Source organism: Paramisgurnus dabryanus, chromosome 16, assembly GCF_030506205.2.
Source record: "Paramisgurnus dabryanus chromosome 16, PD_genome_1.1, whole genome shotgun sequence".
NCBI classification, from domain to species: Eukaryota; Metazoa; Chordata; class Actinopteri; order Cypriniformes; family Cobitidae; genus Paramisgurnus; species Paramisgurnus dabryanus.
In genome coordinates this window covers 23943264-23963107 of record NC_133352.1, presented here as the reverse complement: position 1 = coordinate 23963107, position 19844 = coordinate 23943264, and the positions used below count along the sequence as shown (strand labels likewise).

The window sequence follows — 19844 nt, the reverse complement described above, 5'->3', positions numbered from 1 at the left end:
GCTTTGATTTAAAGATACTTACTGCCATCTAGTGGCTGCTGGATTTGCAAATGCCAAAAAAATCACCATGTCTCACCCTACTTGCAGTCTCTAAAATAATGGGCAGTTCACTGCAAGGATGTATATCACACAATAAAACGATAATATAAAAGACACCACCGCACTATAAAAGACATGACCGCCCCAAAGATGTTTATAGCACTGTGGCTACAATAAATACAATGAACAGAGTGAAGTCTGACAGTCAGGGAATGCAATCAAGAGCAAATAAAATGAAAAAGCATCCATTTTGAAGGGTCTATTTCTCCAGAGCCCCCTTGAGAAAAAGAGCACAGCAAACTAAACGATTTGTGACCCGCTCTTGATCAAACCACAAATCGTTAGGTTTGGCCATTTGGGGGAGCACTTAAAGTGAGTTTGATGAGCAAATAATGACGGCTCACTACTGAGCGTCCATGGATGACGACCATAAAATGGGCAGCTGTGAGACAAGTGCCACACCTTATTAGTGTTTTGATTTGCTGAGGGGACCACCGGGAGTCTCGGAGGGAGATGGCTGGGTTTTAACTGGAAAAGCACTGTATCAATAGGACCCCAAGATAAGCCAGGTAAAATCTCACCAGTTCAGAGTCTCTGCGACACCCACCCAATAATAACGCTAATGAGAAGAGAAGAGGAGATGGCTTTTCATTAGTTCCAGGCTGAAAGAAAAGCAGTGAAATAAAACAAAGTGGAAAGCCTTGAGCAGACCAAACATTGTTCCCTTAGCACAGTTCTCAAGCTGTCTGCATGTGCCATTAACTGTGGTCATACTGTGTTCATGGCTTTATAGTTGAAGTAAAATGATCTAGCGGACCACCCTAATTGTAAGAAAAGCTGTCCAGAAACCACTAAGCATGTGCCACCACTAAACACCCCAAGATAACAAGGTGACTTAAAGAACAAAAACACAGACCAACTCCTATCAACTCCTGCAACTGTTTTACACAGACACACAATTTTTATTTATTATATCAAATTTTTAAACAGCCAACAAGCTTTAGAAATAAAAAATAAAGTGGTACTTGTACAGCTATGCAAACACTAATAATATCTGGATTATTTTACCCATGCTGAGTAAATATTGAACAGAACACATGCTGGGTAAAAAAATGACCCAATGCTGTGTTTTTGTTATGCAACCATGGGTTAAAGGTCCCGTTTTCCTGTGTTTTCGAAGCTTTGATTGTGTTTATGGTGCGCAATATAACACATGTGTTATACACATTTCGTGTGTAAAAAACTGTATTTTTATATTTTATATTTTTTGTAAATGGGGCGGTTCATATTTCATGTCTAAAACCACGCGGAAAATGTGACTGTCGGTTGGTTCTTGTCACATGACCTGTGGTCACGCTTGAAAAAACGAGCATGTCACACTGCGTGCGCGTCGCAACCGCATCGCTTCCATTGTGAGCACGCATACAGTGCGCCTACATTTGAAGTAATGAACTTGACGTGCAAAAGAGGCGAAATGTGAATGCCCCTAAAGTCCCTACTTCAGAAATACGTAATAAGTTTTGATTGTGTAGCTGGTTAAGTGTGTTATGATTCAACAGCAGCTTAGCTTTGCTAGCGACTAGCGTATTCCTGTTGGTGGAGGTTAGTCAAAATCTCTTTTATTGACGTCATATATCCAGGAAGTAGAGGGCTGTAGTCCAAAAAGCGAATTGCTGTTCAAAAGCGAAAATATATATCTTGGCAATGAGCATTATTATTTTGTAGGCATTACTTATAACAGCAAACTTACACACCAACTAAAGTTTGAAAAATGGGATCACGAAAAATGGCCCAGAATTGGGTCAGTTTTAACCCAGAGGTGTGCTCTGTCCAAAATTTACCCAGAAAAAAAATAACACCACCATTTGTGATATACAACACTGATGTGTGAACAATTATATGTTCATACAGACAAGGGGGTGGTAAAAATATGCTATATGCTATAAATGTATCACGCTTGCAGCAGGAAAAGGGCAGGAATGTGAGAAGATAGTGTTGAAAGGTGTTCAGCCAGAATGACAGGACAGCAAAAGCCATTACCTTCTGACCTCATAAGGACACAAAACACACATCTTGCAAAGAAGCTGGCAGCAGTATGAAGGCAACTAATAACATCTAGAGGACAGGGGGTGATTTGATTGACCACTGGCACAAAAGAGAGGGCAGGACTTGGGAATGCAGCAGCAAAGACAAACACAAAATGGGTTTGTCTCATAAAGAAGTGGCATACAATCAAGAGAATGCACGTATGCAGGATGCACACACACATGCACACAAACAGCACCCATCTCTTTTCCCTTTAATATGAGCACACCATGTCCACTCTTGGCTCCCTTTCATCTTCTCTTCATCATAATGAGATCCTGCTTCCCTCTTTTGAAGGCAGGAGCACTGATTGTTTGTTTCCCATTGAAAGGAAGGCCACGTGGCATAATGGAGCAGTCACTCAGCCTGCAAAGAGACCTTTTCTGTCACCAGTGGGAGCCGGTATTGACATACACGGCCAGTCTATCAGGTAGCAATTCCTTACATACTTTCTAGATTCTCTATCCTATAGTACATGATGTTTGTCCTTTCTATGCGCATTCATTCCTTGCCATGAGCCAAAAGACGTCTCTGTGTAAAACAGCATTGTACGGAAAAAGAAAACACTTTAAACTGTCTGACTGACTATCATTTAGTAGTGTCAACTCAACCATCATAAACAAAGAAAATATGACTTCATTTAATACAAAACTCTTAAATACTGTCTTAACCCACATGAAACCTAGACTGGGATGGTGAAACTCAAATAATCCTCTTCAGAGGACTAGAAATAGCATTACAGGTGAATCAATCTCAACTCACTTGACATTTCTATATTAACACTAGACTGAAGGGCATTAAAATTGTATGCAAGGTCATGGTAGCATCTAGTAAGCACAGAAACATTATTCGAGACCCCAGAGGAGATGAGGTCAGGTGTCGCAATGAATATTGTGTAAGTGTCAATCCGTTCTGAACCCTGTGAAATTTCAATATACTGAGAGCAGAGTCGCAAACAAAACCAAAAAGCATGGGGCTTAGAGTTGATCCGTGGAGTACAGCAACAGGACCAATTCGGATGAGCCCAACCTGATTAGTTTGGTGATGTGATGATAGCAAAAAGATTCAAGACTTCATATAATGTAAGCATTACATATACCAATGTACTATTGTGTAATTACAAACAGGTAAGCTATAATCCAATTAAAGCGATGGTTTGGCCAAAAATGAAAATTACCCCATGATTTACACACATTCAAGTCATCCTCTGCATTCAGTATCAGCTTAGTGTGTGACATGTGAAGGGCGGAGGTACAGAGCAGGTAGCCAAAAAGCCCTTGGCATTCACCATACCTCACTAAAAAATGTATGTACAGTTTTAAATATGGATATTTCTCTACAAAATCGCATCGATTACCCTCACCTGGAACCATGAGGATTAATTTTGCGAAGGATGGATGCACATTCTTTGGACTTAAAGGAGCAGGACCCTATATTCATCATTTATAAAGATTGGAAGAGATAGAACATTTAAAAAAAAAAATCAATATGTTTCCGTAAGACATGTGTAGCTCGGATGGCTTGAGGGTGAGTAAATCATGGGGTAATATTTATTTTTGGCCGAACTATCCCTTTAATGGTCATTAAAGCCATAAATGGGTTGAATACAAATACATTTCAATGCACGGCACCAGTGGCAATCTGTCCGTTAACACAGACAATAATTTCAACTCTTATCTTATCTCAAGACAGTTATGCGCCTACAGTGTCTATAGGGCAAAGTCTTGAAAGTGAACAATTTCCCCATAGACCACATGTGCAAGTTCATTTCTGTCAACGCATTCATTTATCTTCACAAACTGACAGCATTTCACGCATACTGTGGATAGAGCTTGACCTTTATTTATCCCAGAATATCTTTTTAAACAACTGCCACTGTGTAATACAAACAGCATGCTATTAGTGCTCCTGTAGCTTAGCTGGTAAAGCATAACTGGAAGGTCATGAGTTTGATTCCCATGGGTTCAGTTCCCAGGTTCCAGATTACCTCCTAAACTACACAACTCGAGTGCATAGATGTAAATTCAAGTCCACAAGACAAGCTAGAGGCGGATATCAAAAATAAATTCACTCAAAATAATCCATTGTGAAACCTGCTGTTAAATCACGTGCACCATCAGTGTGAGCCAATTAGGAAAACACAAAAATTATAAATCAACACAACTCGCTACAGAGATCTGTCTACTGTTGAAATTAAAATTAAAGAGCACCTATTACTTTGCTAAAAATGATATTTTGTGTATTTGGTGTAATACAATGTGTTTGCATGGTTTATGGTTCCAAAAAACACATTATTTTCCACATACCTGACATTATTGTTGCTCCTATATGCCCTGCCTCCAAAAAAAGTTGATTTTGTACAAAGCTCATCGTTCTGAAAAGCGCAGTGTCCTATGATAACCACAACATTGTGATTGGCATCTGTCATCACCTGGAAATGTGACGCTCTTTACCATGTTTGGAAGATTAGCTTCCAATGCAACACTGACAGGAGTTATTGTCTTTACTACCTTATCAATACAAGCCGAACTTGATCCAGAAAATGCAGATGACCATGCTGATCGATCAACTTTGCCAGCGTGGCTTGAGCAGGACGTAACAGATTGGTTAGAATTACTAAAACATAAAAACCATCTCTGCATTTGTGATCGTAGAAATTATAAACATCAAGCGCTACTCTACACTGCTCAAAACTTGTGTTTGAATCATGGTTTAGTCAGTAGTAAATTCTTCAAATATGAATATTTAAGTTGGAAACGATAAATTGCTTCATCGTTAACTTTAGGATTTGTATCTTTTGCATATCATCTTTAACGTGTAATAATACACACAACAAAGGAAATGTAAAATCGTAAATTGGATAATAGGTGCTCTTTAAAGTAAAGGACCAAGTACTGCCACAAACTATATTGAAAACATACTCTTTGAGTGCAGTTACTTCATCCTAATTAAATCATGAATCTATACAAATGAAAAACCCATACAAAAAGTTTGCATTGATGTTTAAATAGAAAGGCTTTTAAAAACACCCAATCAAATCAGTTTAGCCTCCAGCACACACTCTTCATTAATGGTCAAACTGAAACAAAAAAACCCTTTTCAGATGAAGCCTTAGTAGGTAGGGCTGGGTTGGCCTTGATTTTATTCAGAATCAGTATGATGGTGGGCATTGCTATCAGGGAGCAGTACACGTAAAATAGGAGGCAGTACACCTTCTTTGAAGAGAGCAGCATTTAAACGCATGAATGCAGTGAGACCTGTGCAGTTAATGTGGTAAAGATCCTTGGAGCATACTAGGTATAAAATCTAATAATAAAACAAGCATAGCCTACACACAAATGCCAAGAAAATTCATTTGCCTGGGAACACAATTTCTGTGAAGTTAAAGAGGAGACAGAGACAAAGAAAGCATAGGGAGGGGGGCAAATGGGACATACTGAAGAGAGAGTTGAAAAGAAGTCTGAGTAAATGAGAACTGTTATGCCTCCAAACATACTGAATGACAAAATCCCCAGAGAGCTTGTATAGAGTCCTCTATGTTTCACATAAGAAGCACAGCAGAAGGAATTGAAAGAAACACAAATTAAGAAATAATTAGAAAGTAAATTTTAGTCTCATAACAAACATTTTATTTTTGGTAGACTGTAAGGCCACAGAGGTAAATCATTAACACATTCGATACACAAGGTAATAGAAAACCATGCTTTGGGCAACAAAGCTGTCATGTTTCACGTTCATAATTAATAAAGCATTACACCAGAATATGTGAAAGTTGCGCAGGAAGCCCCAGGACAAAGTCAGCTTGTCTTACACATAGAAAAAGGTGTTTCAAAGTACTTGTGATGAAAAACAACAGCAAAGTTTCTTTATTTGTTTCTTGCCAGTGTTTTTTCTCTTTTCACATATGCCTTTCAGATCCATAGAGTGTATTTAAGTATAACACACTTTAACATGACAGAAAGATCCATGCCATTTCACCTGAAAAAGGGCAAGGCTTTTTCCCATGTGAACAATGGCTAAATTATTTCTAAAATACAAGTTTTGTCCATTATTCTCCGAGACCATATCAGGAATTCTCAAGGAGCGTCTGAACTCTAACAGCTCTAGCAGACATCAGTCCCTGAGGTCTCTCCTCTGTCTTGGTCCATGCCCACAACTCTAAACATGTCGCCATGTTACCGTGGAAACAGGCAGTCTCCTAACTGCAGGACTGACTGATCATTGATCTTCTCCTAGGGTCTAGAGAGACTTTACGGGTCACGTCATGAGACCTTATCACGTAACGACAGAAAAGACTTTTAGGGCAAAAAGCAGACTGGGTTTTGTGCACTGGTTCTGTTTTTTTGAAGCAAAGGGACCTGCGGTCCTCCATTCCCTCTCAGAGGGTTTCCGTGTTTGTGGTCCAATGAAACATGGCTCTTTTAAAGCAAAATCTATCACTCTTTTCTCGAGAAAGCAACAGAACCCCTGATCTCCGTGGTCACACGGGCTGAACGATGCTTTGCATGTCCTTCCTTCGGCACCATTAACATCACCCATTTCAAGCTGTACCCATACAAACTGCTGAAGCGCATGTGACTCAGCAACATGTGGACACGCTGGCCCATCTGAATTTAAGCCCTGCGGTTTACCTGTGAAAAAGCGTGCCATAAAAAATTCATCCCCAAGGGAGACGCAGCTCGGGCAGTTTTCCTTCAAGCAGCGTGGAAAGCAATCTGCCCAGCGAGAAGGCCCTGTCTTGGCCACACTTCTAAGTGCATTGAATATTGTTTCCACAATAAAAGATAGGATGTTGGGAAACAGAGAAACCGGGAAGAATAAATGTGAGTGAAATAAAAAGAAAGAGCTGCCAAATTCACCACACTCTCCCAGCCGCAGCAAGTGCAAACTGAAGCCAGGCAAAATGGCAGGAAGTGCAACAACCCCTGCACTGCTGGAAACTTCTAAATGAGAAGACTTGTTTGCAGTGCACACTGTCAGACAGTTCTTCAATAGACATGATCCTAGAAGTAACTTTCTCCTAGAAGTGATGCAACATTCAAAACATACTCCTGCGCTCATCAAACCAAACATGTTTTATTGCTGACAGGTTATAGAAAAATCACTCGACAAACAATTCCACGCCAACCAGCATGAGAGCATTGATTGAACATGCCATCTTGTTGAAAATAAATAGGTCTGTTGTGGCGGCTTATTGCTGTATTGTAAATAACACATTTACCTGTGCTTCCTTATCTTCAAGCCTCCTCACGTACATCTTGGGGCATTTTCTCATAGCTCCAGCAACACAATAAAACAGCATTTTAAATGACAAGTGACACTTGCGAAGGCAATAACAGAGCCCCTCTAAATAAATAAAATAAAACAAATAACAAGCAGACGTATATGGGCTATGGGACCGCACTATGTGAGAAATAGTGGAAGCCGGTCTGCAATTACCGCATTACGAAGCTGTGAAATGAGGAAACATCACCATCTCCCAGACAGTGTATATTTATAAAGATTATTACAGTCATTTTTGAGAAAGTGGGGGGCGCAGGGGGTGAAAGTAAGTGACAATAATAACATGAGCAGCTATGAACATTTCCGAAACAATGGTGACATGCTGTAATGGTACTGGGAGAAAGACAAGACTTTTCAAATGGGATGTGCCGAACGCCCCGTTACAAAATGGAGCACATTTATAGAGAGGGGGAGAAATGCACTCAATATCTTTTTGCTGTTCAATCAACACAGACTTGTATTTGTATGTGGGAAATCGAATTAAGTGATGCATTCACAGTATGCTGTCTGGGGGAAGGAAAACAATGAAAGCCATTACAGAACATTAAAATAAATAGATTAGATCGCAGATTATGATTATTTGCCTAAAAACTATTGCTCATCCTTGGTGTTACAATATTTAAATGCGAATATGTGTTAGGCAGTGATCCATTTCAAAGAAAAACTGCTTAAATGAACCAAAAGGTCTCCTGGTTTGTTCTCAGACAGCACAATTGAGAGATCACTCATTTCCAAGTGTTCAATTAGCATGCAGGGATTGGAAAGGAAAATATATAGCGTTTTCAAATGATAGCCTATAAACGACATTATTGCTGAAAATAAAACAGAAATAGAAAGCCACAGAAATGACCTTGCTACAACTTATTAAAAGAGAGGTGGGAAGACACAGAAAAAGAGAGGTACATTGCATGGTGAGAATTAAAAGCGAATAAATAATTTGCTACTTACCGGAACTTTGCTCCCAGTTATCTGCATGCAGCGGTCAGCGAAGGGAAGTTAATGTGCAAAAAGACACAAACAGCACAATCATTAGTAGGCCAGAGTCTCTCCGGTACTACATTGCTGAAGCATTACAGCTCATTCTTAATCACTTGCACACTGGCCCTCTCTGCTACACTGTCTACACAGGTGAGAATTTAATACAGGTGGAGAGAGAGGGTTTACACGGACACAAAAAGACAATGTCTGTGATTTTGATGTCTGCTTTGAACTTAAGGAACATGATAAATTAATTGTCCTTGCAAGATGTTTCAAAATTGTGGTGGTCGGTTGGGGGATTAATTTTAGGTAGAGAAAATATAGCCATGCTTTAAAAGGACAGTTTACCCAAAAATGAAAATTCTGTCATCATTTACTTACTCTCACCTTGTTACAAACCTGTATACATTTCTTTATTTTGATGAACACAAAGTAAGATATTTTGAGGAATGGTTGTAACCAAATTGTTCATGAGGCCCATTCACTTCCATTGTATACTCTTTTCCTATGAAAGTGAATAGGCCAATAATCAGTTTGGATACAAACATTCCTTAAAATATCTTCCTTCGTGTTCATCAGAAAAAAAATATTTATACAGGTTTGTAACAACATGAGAGTGAGAAGATTATGACAGAATTTTTATGTTTGGGATTGTGCTCTTTAAGGAACGAGCACAATATAATGGTTTAATTTACCACAAAAATGCAGAAAAAACATTATCATTCGATTCAATTTTGTAAAAATTTGGTATATTTTTACAGTTTTAACTCCAAACAAGGTATTTTATTCCTAAACAGATTACAACCTAATGTCTCTAAAGGCCAAAAATCAAATCTATAGGCCAAAAAAATATAGCATTGCTCACGGCTCGTTATCAGCATTACTTGGCCAACTCTAAATGAACGTCTATTTTTCGAAAAAAAAAAACAATGGATGCTGCTTCACAGCAAAATTGTGAAAAAAAACCTTAAACTTAAGGCTGGGCGATTTGGCAAAAAAATGTAATCTAGATTTTTTTTCAGAACATTTGATCGATTCACGATTCGATTTTCGTTTTGTTTTTGTTTTTTTTAAAGCATTGTAAAGAATTGAAGCCAAAAATGTCCGACCGTGGCCGCCGCCATGTTACGTAAAAAGTCAGTTTGGAGCCAAGGCATGCGCAGAAGGAATCTTCTGTGGAGCCAGAGGCGGAGCTGCGGTATCAAACTTCCGCCCAAACTCTCCCGTGCACAATTCAACCACGCCAATCATAACGACATGCCTTGTTTCCATCAAATTACTAGCTAAATGTAACACATATCTCAGTGTGATAACAAGTACCTTAAAGGACCAAAGCCATCTTTCCTAAAATTTTATTGGAAGTGTAAATATTTTTTTTTATTAAGAGCAGAGTCCCATTTGTTTGAATGGAGATATTGGGGTTTATGACTTGTACTGCAGCCAACCACCAGGGGGCGATCAAAGAACCAGAGGCTTCACTTTTCAAGACGTATGAGGCACACCTGAACAGAATGCAAAAGCGGGAGGCAGGGATAACGGTGCTCTCTATTAATACTCCCATAGCATACACAGAACAAAAGCAATAAAATAATATAGCCTAATTGGTTTTAAAGTTCCGAAATTTTGCTTGGGCGGCTGCAGTTTTATTTTCAATGCAGTATAACCCTGCATTGAATCAGATGATGTCTGCACTATTTCACTTTGACTACAACGAGCTTCCATTCAAAATCTGGATTCCCTGATTTAAATAAAATTAAAATCGCAATAAAATGTAAACTCAAATTAATCTAAAAAATCTGGAAAATCGCCAAGCCCTCCTTAAAAGATTCATTTAAAATATATACTACTGTCACTTCTTCAGCAACACTTTCTCTTTTACCATAAATGTCTCCCACAGTTTATGACTATAAAAAAATCTAATTGAACTCTATCTAGCAATATTTTGGAACATAAATTTTGCAATCACTGACAAACAACCCTAGTCATCTTTTAACAAAATGTTTACATTTTTGGTCAACCCAAAATAAAAGTCACCTGCTTAGGCGATCGTCGAGGCAATCGCCCCATGTGCTATATCGTCGCCAAGCTTTGTTAGCACTATGCCATGTTTGGCAGTGTTTGATGAGCATTATATTTTTATTGCAGCATGATCAAAAGCACAGACATTTATCTTGAAATCGCATAAAGAACTGTCAGGAAGGAGCCAGGGGAAAAGCATCTGCTAACATCAATTTACACAAATTTCACCCAACAACACCTCATTGTCACTTTACTGTGGTATTAATACTGTCGATTCCTGAGGAGTTTGAAAAACTATACGATAATAATTGTTCTAATGCAGGATTATGATATGCTAATGAAGAGCTGTATTATGAAGTAGCTCCTGTAAACAAGCTTCAGACACAATGTCATCTCATCAAGAAATAGGTATTTATATCCTCACTCCTGCCTTTCTCATGACCATCAAATCCTCCACAATATAAATCTATTAATTTAGTCATTTATTTTTTATTGACTCTTTCATCCCAGACAGAATCGGTTTGCTCTCTCAGGAACTGTCACAAATGATTACAAGAATGCGTGATGTAATTAAGTTTACGTGCCTCTGTAATACCACAATATTGACAATGTTCAGGTGAGCATCATGGGTAAAACATTTCTTCCTTCCCTCTCAAAGACCCTGCCTTGACACATTCTGTCCCTTAAAGAAATAAATGATTGCTTTATTTAATAACAATACAGAAAAGCGAGGACAAAGATTTTCATGATATTCACAGGGTAAGTAAGAAAAGATTGCGTTAGTTATAGACATGCTTTGGTGTAGGCAATGGAAATGACACATTTGTTAAAGTATGAAAAAGAGAAACAGCTCATGAAATGTTAATGGCCGAGAACATACAGAGAATTATGAGGCCACATCAGTTTTCGCTGTATGTGCCGTATATTCATATCAGCGGGGTCAATGCAAAGTCGCTCTCACTTAAAAGGCATTATACTGTAGTTGGCGGTGGCAGTCATTTAATGCCTCCTACTGGGACACCCTGGAGATTGTGGCGAGGGCCCGTAGTCATGCGTGATGAAGAAATTAAGTGGCTGCCACTGAAAGGAATAAAATTCTTATATCTACAAAATAAACATCTATCAAAAGAATATAAACAAGATAATTGTAAGACCCACTAAGACTGAGAACATAATATGTATTCCTTTTTGAAAACTTAATGGCTTAATTAAAAGTGCAATAAAATAATCACAATATTAACAATGTTGCTTAATTTTGTATTAAAATGAATTGTAAATATTTACAATTCATTTTAATACAAAATTAAGCAACATTGTTAATATTGTGATTATTTTATTGCACTTTTAATTAAGCCATTAAGTTTTCAAAAAGGAATTCCTTTAGACGATGTTTGTTGAGGTGGTACATTTTTAACTTTTTTACTTTTCTTTGATATATTGTTTCAGAACTACGATGCAACAATAATTAAAAAAAAATATATATACATATATATACAGTACCATTCAAAGGTTTTGGGTTTCTTTACTCTAAAGCCTCTATACTCATAAGTCTAAATGTTTTAAACAAGTTATGAGGGAAACAATTTATTGCCAAATTATTATTTTTTCAAAACAAAACAACAAAAGAGCGACTTGGAACAAATAATAAAAAAGCAGATAGTGAGAGCCCAGAACAGATGGGACTTCCTTCAATACTGTTTTAATAAGCATCTCAGGGTGAGACCTCAAGAAGCTGGTTGATAAAATACCAAGTGAACATTTTTAGGCAAAAGGTAGCTTTACTAAAGAAGCAAAAATATATCATTGTTCTGGTTAATAACTTTATATTTATGTTATTTCATAGTTTTAATGATTTTACATTTGTTATAAAAGTGGATTTTTTTAAACAAATAATAAGTGACAATAAATGGCACTATTGTGATTTTTCGCAATGTATTGTTGTTTTGCATCATACAAATACAAATGAATACCTTGCATTAACTTATGTGGCATTCACACCAGACGCGGAAGAGGTGGCAAGCGCGAGTTATTTACATGTTAAGTCAATGCAAAGATGCGAAAAGGCATCATGCGGCACAGAATTTGCTGCGAGAAATGCACGAGTTGAAAAATCTGAACTTGCGGATATTCGTGCCACATTCAGGAGTTTGCTTTAGTAGTGACGTGATTAACCCAAAAAATGCTCAAGCGCCAACTACGCGCGAATAGCGCGTTTTGCCACCTCTACTATGGTAGGTGTGAACACACAGTTAGAGAAATATAATGTAAAAAACACAGTTTTAAAGGTTGTGACTTTTAAACATGATAAATAAATATGAATATTTGTGTGTGAGTTAAAATGTAACATAATTTGTTTGCACTATATCGACCAGATATAATAAACATGCATTTGATATGCTGTTTCTCTTTGGCAAATAGCTGTTTAGATTTTTACTGTGAAAAAAAGGTGTGATATAAAGATAATAAATGCATACACAAATGTGTTTCAAGTGAAAGGTGTTGGCTGTAAACAAAAAAAGTAACTGTGAAACACAAGAACCGTACGCTTCTGTCTCGTGAGCGATAACAACGGAGCTATCAAAGAGGATAGACATTTCTTGTGTAAAATTTTTTATTCATCCATTTTTCCTGTATTTCATCACACTGTACTCCTGCCAGGCAGGAGCTGCGGGAGTCTGGTGCGCACAAACAGGCGGTCTGCAACAGGAGTAGATCGGATGGGTTTGTTTTCCCACTAATATTTGCTCTGCAAAGCTGTGTGATGAAACACAATCTACTGTAGGCAGATCGGCACAATCGAAGAGACAGCGGCAGATTAAGAGGGATGGACTCGGCTCTCCATTCTTTTATTTAGACTGGTTTGGGTTATTAATGCGGAGGTGTGCAGAGGCCGTCTCTGTGCTGTCTGCTCTTGGCCTCGCTCACCCCTGCTAAATTACACCTGCAGTGGCTCGACCAGAGACTGCAGGTCTCCTCCACCACCGGACCACCACTTAATTACTCCCACTCTACAACCAAAGAAAGGACATTGACCTGGTGCAGTTTGAAACAGACAGCGCAGGAGTGACTTTCTCTGCATGTGCGTAATGGTGTGTGTGTGTATAAGCATTCGGTGATACTAAAAAAAAACATGGTAGCTATTCGACATACAGAGAAAGTTCATTCATGCAGTGATTCAGAGAGAAAGACTGTGATCTTTAGGGTAAAAACAGAATGTAGAAATCACACGTTAGCAAAGTGAAGAAACACAAAAAGATCCCACCATGATCTCATGCATCAGAGAGCTGTGAAATTCTAGAAAATAAATAAGGGATGGTTGACAATCCTTAATTTAAAGCAACAGGAAATCAATTTCCGACCCAGTTTACTATTTTTCAAATGATTGTATAAGTAATATTTTATTAAAATGCAATAACTTGCTCTGTTATAAAAACAGCTATCCTTTTCAGCATATGTCTCCTAGTCCTATTCTTTTTTAACCCCTTCCCTCCAAACAACTAACTGTTCTGGTATATAAAAGCTAGCGTTTTTATAATCAGAATAATTAAATGCACCCTATATTTCAACAGTAAAAATCCTGTTTCACTGAGGACACATCACATAACTGAGTTAAATAGGTCCTAATGCCATTTTGTGTTAACTTTAAAGAAAAAGACGCCCACATACAGTTTTATCAGAAGGTTAATAATAAACATATTTCCATTTAAAATAGCAACGTCCTAAAGCACTGTCTTATAATAAATAAGTATTATTTCATGATTTTTTTAAACAGTAATATAATTTGCAAAGCCTAAATGTTTGCTTTTCTCCCACAAAAATTGGATGTAGCTATTTCTGGCTAGTATCTTCAGCTGAATATTTAAAAGAGGAGAGGATGAGATCTCTGTGCAAGAGCTAAGCATTACAGAGAAAAGTATGTTGTGCCTGTGGTAAACATCTCTTATCACATAAAAGCACATCTCTTTCTTAGAATGCAGAATACACATTCCCAACATCCTCCTTTCCTGTCAGAGCGCTGTGTACAGCCTCCACGCAACATGCTGCTGGTAGGTGCCTCTGGTGGTGCTGAGGGGGCGACGGGTACAGAGAGATAGGTACCCCCTCTTTACTTCTTTAAGACTACATTACTAATATGTGAATCGTATTTCAGAATGTATGCCAGGCTCACGGGGCCGACAATGAGCCTGCTGCAGAATTTAATCATCTCTGATTATCATCATTATTAATAATGCGGGTTAATTATCATAGCTGGAAGGAAAGTTAATGAAAACGGACGCTGAAGGCTGGCCGGAGAAATCGTCATTGGAGTAAGTGAGGGTAACATCTTTACCTCTGCTAGTAAATAAAAAAGGAATTCAATGGGATCTAATGAATTAATTATTAATAATTATGTTTATTGAAACAGCACATGCACAGTGCCATGTGATGTTATGTGATGTGACATACTGCGAAAATTGCACAAAGAGTGCACACATCGTGGCATACATACCACATAACATACTGTAGCTCCAATGCTGTAAATTTTTTTTTTTTTAAACGACATTTAAAAGTATATTATTATTACATCTACTATTTCTATTGGCAGGTCAGAACAAACATTTCAGTGTGGCTTTTAAGTTGAATCATATAATTTATACAATGCTGCTGAAATATTGAGATGCATCAATCGTTTTGGAGTCGGATTGGGACCGAATCTAAATAAAATTGGCAACTTAAGATTTGCACCACCAGTTAACATGGAGTCTAACCCCAGCAGGACCCACTTCATAAAGAGAATGTGGCCCAAAAGCCCAGGATTACCCTGTAAGGCGGTGGCGTTTCAGCCTTTATTCATTGATGGTGATGAAAGAGTCATGTTGCAGCTTACTGAGCAGAGACAGTGATGCGTACCAAATTCTAATGAAAACTTGATCCCTGGCAATATGAAGCTTTTTGAAAGTGCAATACAACAAAAGCGGTCTGATAAGCACCATGGGAAAAAGGTGAGAAAAACACAAAATAAATAAATAAAACAAATAATTGTAAAATGAACTAAAGGAGGCAGCAATCAAAGATTTGGGGCTTAAGCAAGAGAGGCAGAAAGCAGATCAGGTTAAGCTCATTATTCCATAGCGTCTCGTCGCGTGGTTCATCCCCAATCTCTCCTCTCTGTCTCTCTTTATTTGTCTCTCTCTCTCACTTTCTCTCTCTCTTTCACTTTCTCTCTGTCTCTCAAACACCCCGCCCCAGAGATGCGATAAACTTACAGATTTTGCTGTGGCGGAAATGTACTGGACCACCATCTCCCGTTTGGTGCTCAAGTCCTTACCACGCAAGGGGGCTTTCCGTTCCTCATTCAGGTTCATGTCCTCCTGCAGACATAAACACATACACACATACTGTGAATGAAGAGCCTATACAACCAAATGAGAAACAAATGAACTATAATAACATGAATGAGGGTAATGGCTTTAATAAAAGTATGAGATACAAAAAGGCACTTGGATACAGAATTGCATATGGAAAGCATGAAATTGTGTGTGTAGTGTGCAGTCCAGAGCCCATTACCCATTAAACTTTAAAATTACCAACACAATGCCTTTGTGCATAACAGTGTCATAATGCCTCATTTATATACATATATTTCATTTTAAATGACAATGACATCAAAACTGTCCTGGCTGCACATACGTGATCAAAATGAGGATGCTGTCCTGTAGAACCAATGTTAGGTTAGTAATGAAGCCTTGATATATGTTTCTAAATGCCATGACAAGTCAAGGAGATGTTGTACGCACAACAAAGACAGTTCTCCTGCGATTCTCTTGGGCAGTGCTCCTATGGAGCCATGCTGCCCTCTGGTGAACAAAAAAAGACTGCTCCTTTGTTTCATATGAGAAAGATTAGTGGGTGGATATCCATTAAACTTGAAAAATTGAATGGCGGTTTCCCGGACATGGCTAGACTAAAATGCATGTTTGATCTGCCTTAATTTAAAAACATCTTCCACTGACATATCTTTACAATGCCATTGTCTCAAGATGCACACCAGTAGTCGGAGACGATGGTGTTGTGGACAGTGCTCCGACATTTGGTGCAGACACACTTCCAGCGACACAAGTTCAAATCCTGGCTCAAGGTCCTTTGCCTATCCCATACCCCTCTCTCCACCCTTTACTTTCCTGTCATCTCCTTAAATACTGTCCTTCAAATAAAGGCAAACAAGGCCCAAAAAAAATACTTAGAAAAAAAGATGCACACCAGTAATGTTTTTTGTAAAAGGTATGTACTCATTTGTCCTAATATAACGAAGGCGTAGTCCTGGATTAATCTAAATCAGGGATGCCCAAACTTGGTCCTGAAGGGCCGGCGACCTGCAGAATTTAGCTCCAACCCTAATCAAACATACCAAAAGCAACTAATTAAGGTCTTACTAAGGATACTAGAAACTTCCAGGTAGGTGTGCTGAAGCAAGTTGGAGCTAAACTATGTAGGACACGAGTCAGGGCATTCTTGATTTAAATCATGTCTGGAAAACTGTCCCTGAAAGTACTAAAAGTGAAAAGAGTGAGGGTTGCTTTTCTCAAAGCTACTTTTACATCTTTCATTGAGCTTTATTGTTTTAAAACAATGTAATATTAATAAAAACGGTAATGAGCCACTGGTGAAATTTTTGGGACCAAGCTTTACTACATGCGACATTGCGTCCAACAATGAATTTCTTCTTCCATAGTTAATCGTTTCAACCATCAAGCCACTGCCGTCTTCCTCTCCCCTCAAATAAAAGCAAGCCTTTAAATGAATCAGCGAGTCCTGTTGATGTGGCATCTTAATTGGCTCCTCAATCCAGTTTCCTCTCTTCAGTACGATTTAACCATTATTATTAATTATGTCCTCAAAGCCTGGAATTATTAAATCAAAGGCCATGGATGATGTAATTGAATCCTTTTAAGAAGGCAGCCAGATCTACAGATGCAAAGGTAAAAATGAGTGGCATTCAGTATGTGCCCTTTCTCCCTTATGCCTTTCTTATCATAAAATGTAAGTCCAGGTGCTTCATACTCTCAGTCAAAACTGTATCATCTCAGTGTTGAAGAAACTTCAGAAAGTTATCCTAATACAGTCTATTAAAATTGAGAGAATATAGTGTGTGCAGGATGAGCGTATGATCTCCCTACGGCAATGAGGAGGGGTGCCAGGGAAACAGGAATCAGTAGATATATCTCTCACTTTAAATTATTGTGGAGAAGAGCCAAGTTCCTGAAGAGGAAGAAAGGCATAATTTTTCATGTTTGATCTTGGTCAATTGGGTTATTTTCCAGTGGAGTTCTGAGAAATTTGCTAAAATGGATGCACTCCTCTTAGGGTTACAAGGACAGACCAAAGAATTCTAAAAGTGCATTTATTAGCCAAAGTGCCATGCATCAAAATAAGGCAAATGTACTTACAAGGGACCAAAGGCGTACATAAAGCCAAAAGTTCATGGGGAAGCTTTTTCTCCTATAATCTTGGAGAAGAGAAACAGGATTCTGACAATAATTCTTCTCTGAAATCTTAGCGAATTTAGTAAATAACTAAAGTACATGCAACAGAAAAAAAATTTATGTTGGACATCCCCCATGCCTGCAAGACGAATGCAGACAGAGAAAGCATACGAGTGTGTTGACTGAAGCCTTCGCCAGAACACTTTGGATAGGGAAAATGAGGAGCAGTTAGGGGGTGATTGCATCTGCAGGGGTAACAATCTGACCCCATCAATCCTGGAGTCCATCTTCGGACCAGGCGCCTCTCTCTTGCTGCTTGAATGTTAATAGCGCTGGATGAACCACTCTGGCTGACTAAATGATGATCCAAAGCAGAGGAGCTGGCATGTCACATCCTGCAAGTGCAGTTTCTCAGCACGAGAGGCGCGTTAAGAGCCTTCACCCGTGTCTTAACACGGCGTCACCCGGCTCATGAAAGGATTTACCGCTGTGCATTTTTATCAGGCCTTGGGTCCAGCTGCGCGTATGCACGCACAATGGCAAAGACTGTGATACTGTCTCTCTCGCGCAAACATTAAGGCGATATCATATGCTCAGTGCCATGGCCGCTAACCTCCTTCATCAAAGAGCCAGAGCTTTCATTTGTCCAAGAGCTCCTCTGTTTACCAGAGCCCTTTGATGATCGACCACATTAGCGAACCCTTATATTTCTTCCATTCACATATGCACTGCAATCTCAGTGAAATGCCCAGCAGCATTAATGTGCGTGGGGGGGCTCATTTATTTGCATTCGGTCAATACTTTCAAGTTTATATATTGAAGAATGACCTCAAATTTAGCCTTAACACTGATGATGTGAATCAATATCCATGTGCACCGTAAGCACGCAGGAGAGAAACATGAGTATGAAAGGCCTCTAACAGCTTCATATATTAGGTTGGACATAGTTTTGTGGCCCATAAATCTTTCCTATAAGGTGAACAACTAACTGCCGGTCTATAATCTTACTGTCAGTGGCTGATGGAAAAGAAACGTAATTCTTTCAAGCTTTTTCCTCAATTGTTTCATTATGATTATTATGCTTTCAGTAAAAAAAGCCAATTTCTTCCAACATGTTTCAAGTCTGCAAACCTGCCTTGCTTGCCAAGCAGCAAATTGAAGCCCAGGTTTAATGTTCCGCTATGGTGAGAAGAAAAACAGCAATTGAAAGGTTATGTGAGTGGCAGGCGGTTACTAACACAAGGAGAAAATATGGAAAAGCAGGAGCTTCTTGCAGGTGAAAGACTTGCAAAAACATGACAAATGAACAAAACACACTGATTATAGACCACAATGTCTGAGAATCAATCCAAGGTGATCTCTAACACTGTGCTCATGATTCAGTACTACAAGAGCAGTCCGCCATCTGACTTACACAAGGCAGTTGAAAAGAAAGCTTGTTTAAGACTTAACCCTGTCCTTTACCAACAGTAAAAAAAACTGATATATTGCTTGTAAATGCACATTATAAAGTCATGGTAAGAAGAAACATTAGGTGGTGCTATGCTATTCGGCTATAATTTGTATTAGCGCAATCAAATTAAAGGGGACATGGCATGAAAATCTGACTTTTTCTATGTGTAAGGGCTATAATTGGGTTCCCAGTGCTTTTATCAACGTAGAAAATTTGAAAAATATCAACCCAGTAACTTAGGTTTGGTAAACCAAAGCATGTGAAAAAATAGGTCATTGAAATTTGGCTCTCCTTATAATGTCAATAAGGTGATCTTATTATAATAATACTGCCCCGTAATCTGCACTATCCAACCACGGCACAGCCATTTAGTGCAGAGAGAAAGAGGGAGAGAGAAAATAATTCACAGCACAATTGAGTTTCAATTGCAACAAACCACCATCACTGCGATCAGTGTTTGAATTTCATCAGCTCATTTACATTTTAAAGGACACACCCAAAACACCACATTTTTGCTTTGACCT

General features: G+C 38.6%; 1 protein-coding gene across 8 annotated transcripts in view; it reads right to left on the bottom strand.

The window, feature by feature from the left end:
* Positions 1-19844, bottom strand: part of diaph2 (diaphanous-related formin 2) — a 505065-nt gene that overhangs the window by 455548 nt on the left and 29673 nt on the right. For 6 of the 8 annotated variants that reach the window (XM_065273074.2, XM_065273073.2, XM_065273078.2 and 3 more), the window contains 2 exons: positions 15651-15755; positions 8356-8376 (listed from right to left, as the gene is read on the bottom strand). In XM_065273074.2, coding sequence (XP_065129146.2) covers positions 8356-8376; positions 15651-15755 — 126 coding nt within the window. The remainder of the gene's footprint in view (positions 1-8355; positions 8377-15650; positions 15756-19844) is intronic. The other 2 variants (XM_065273076.2, XM_073812201.1) reach the window with 1 other exon arrangement.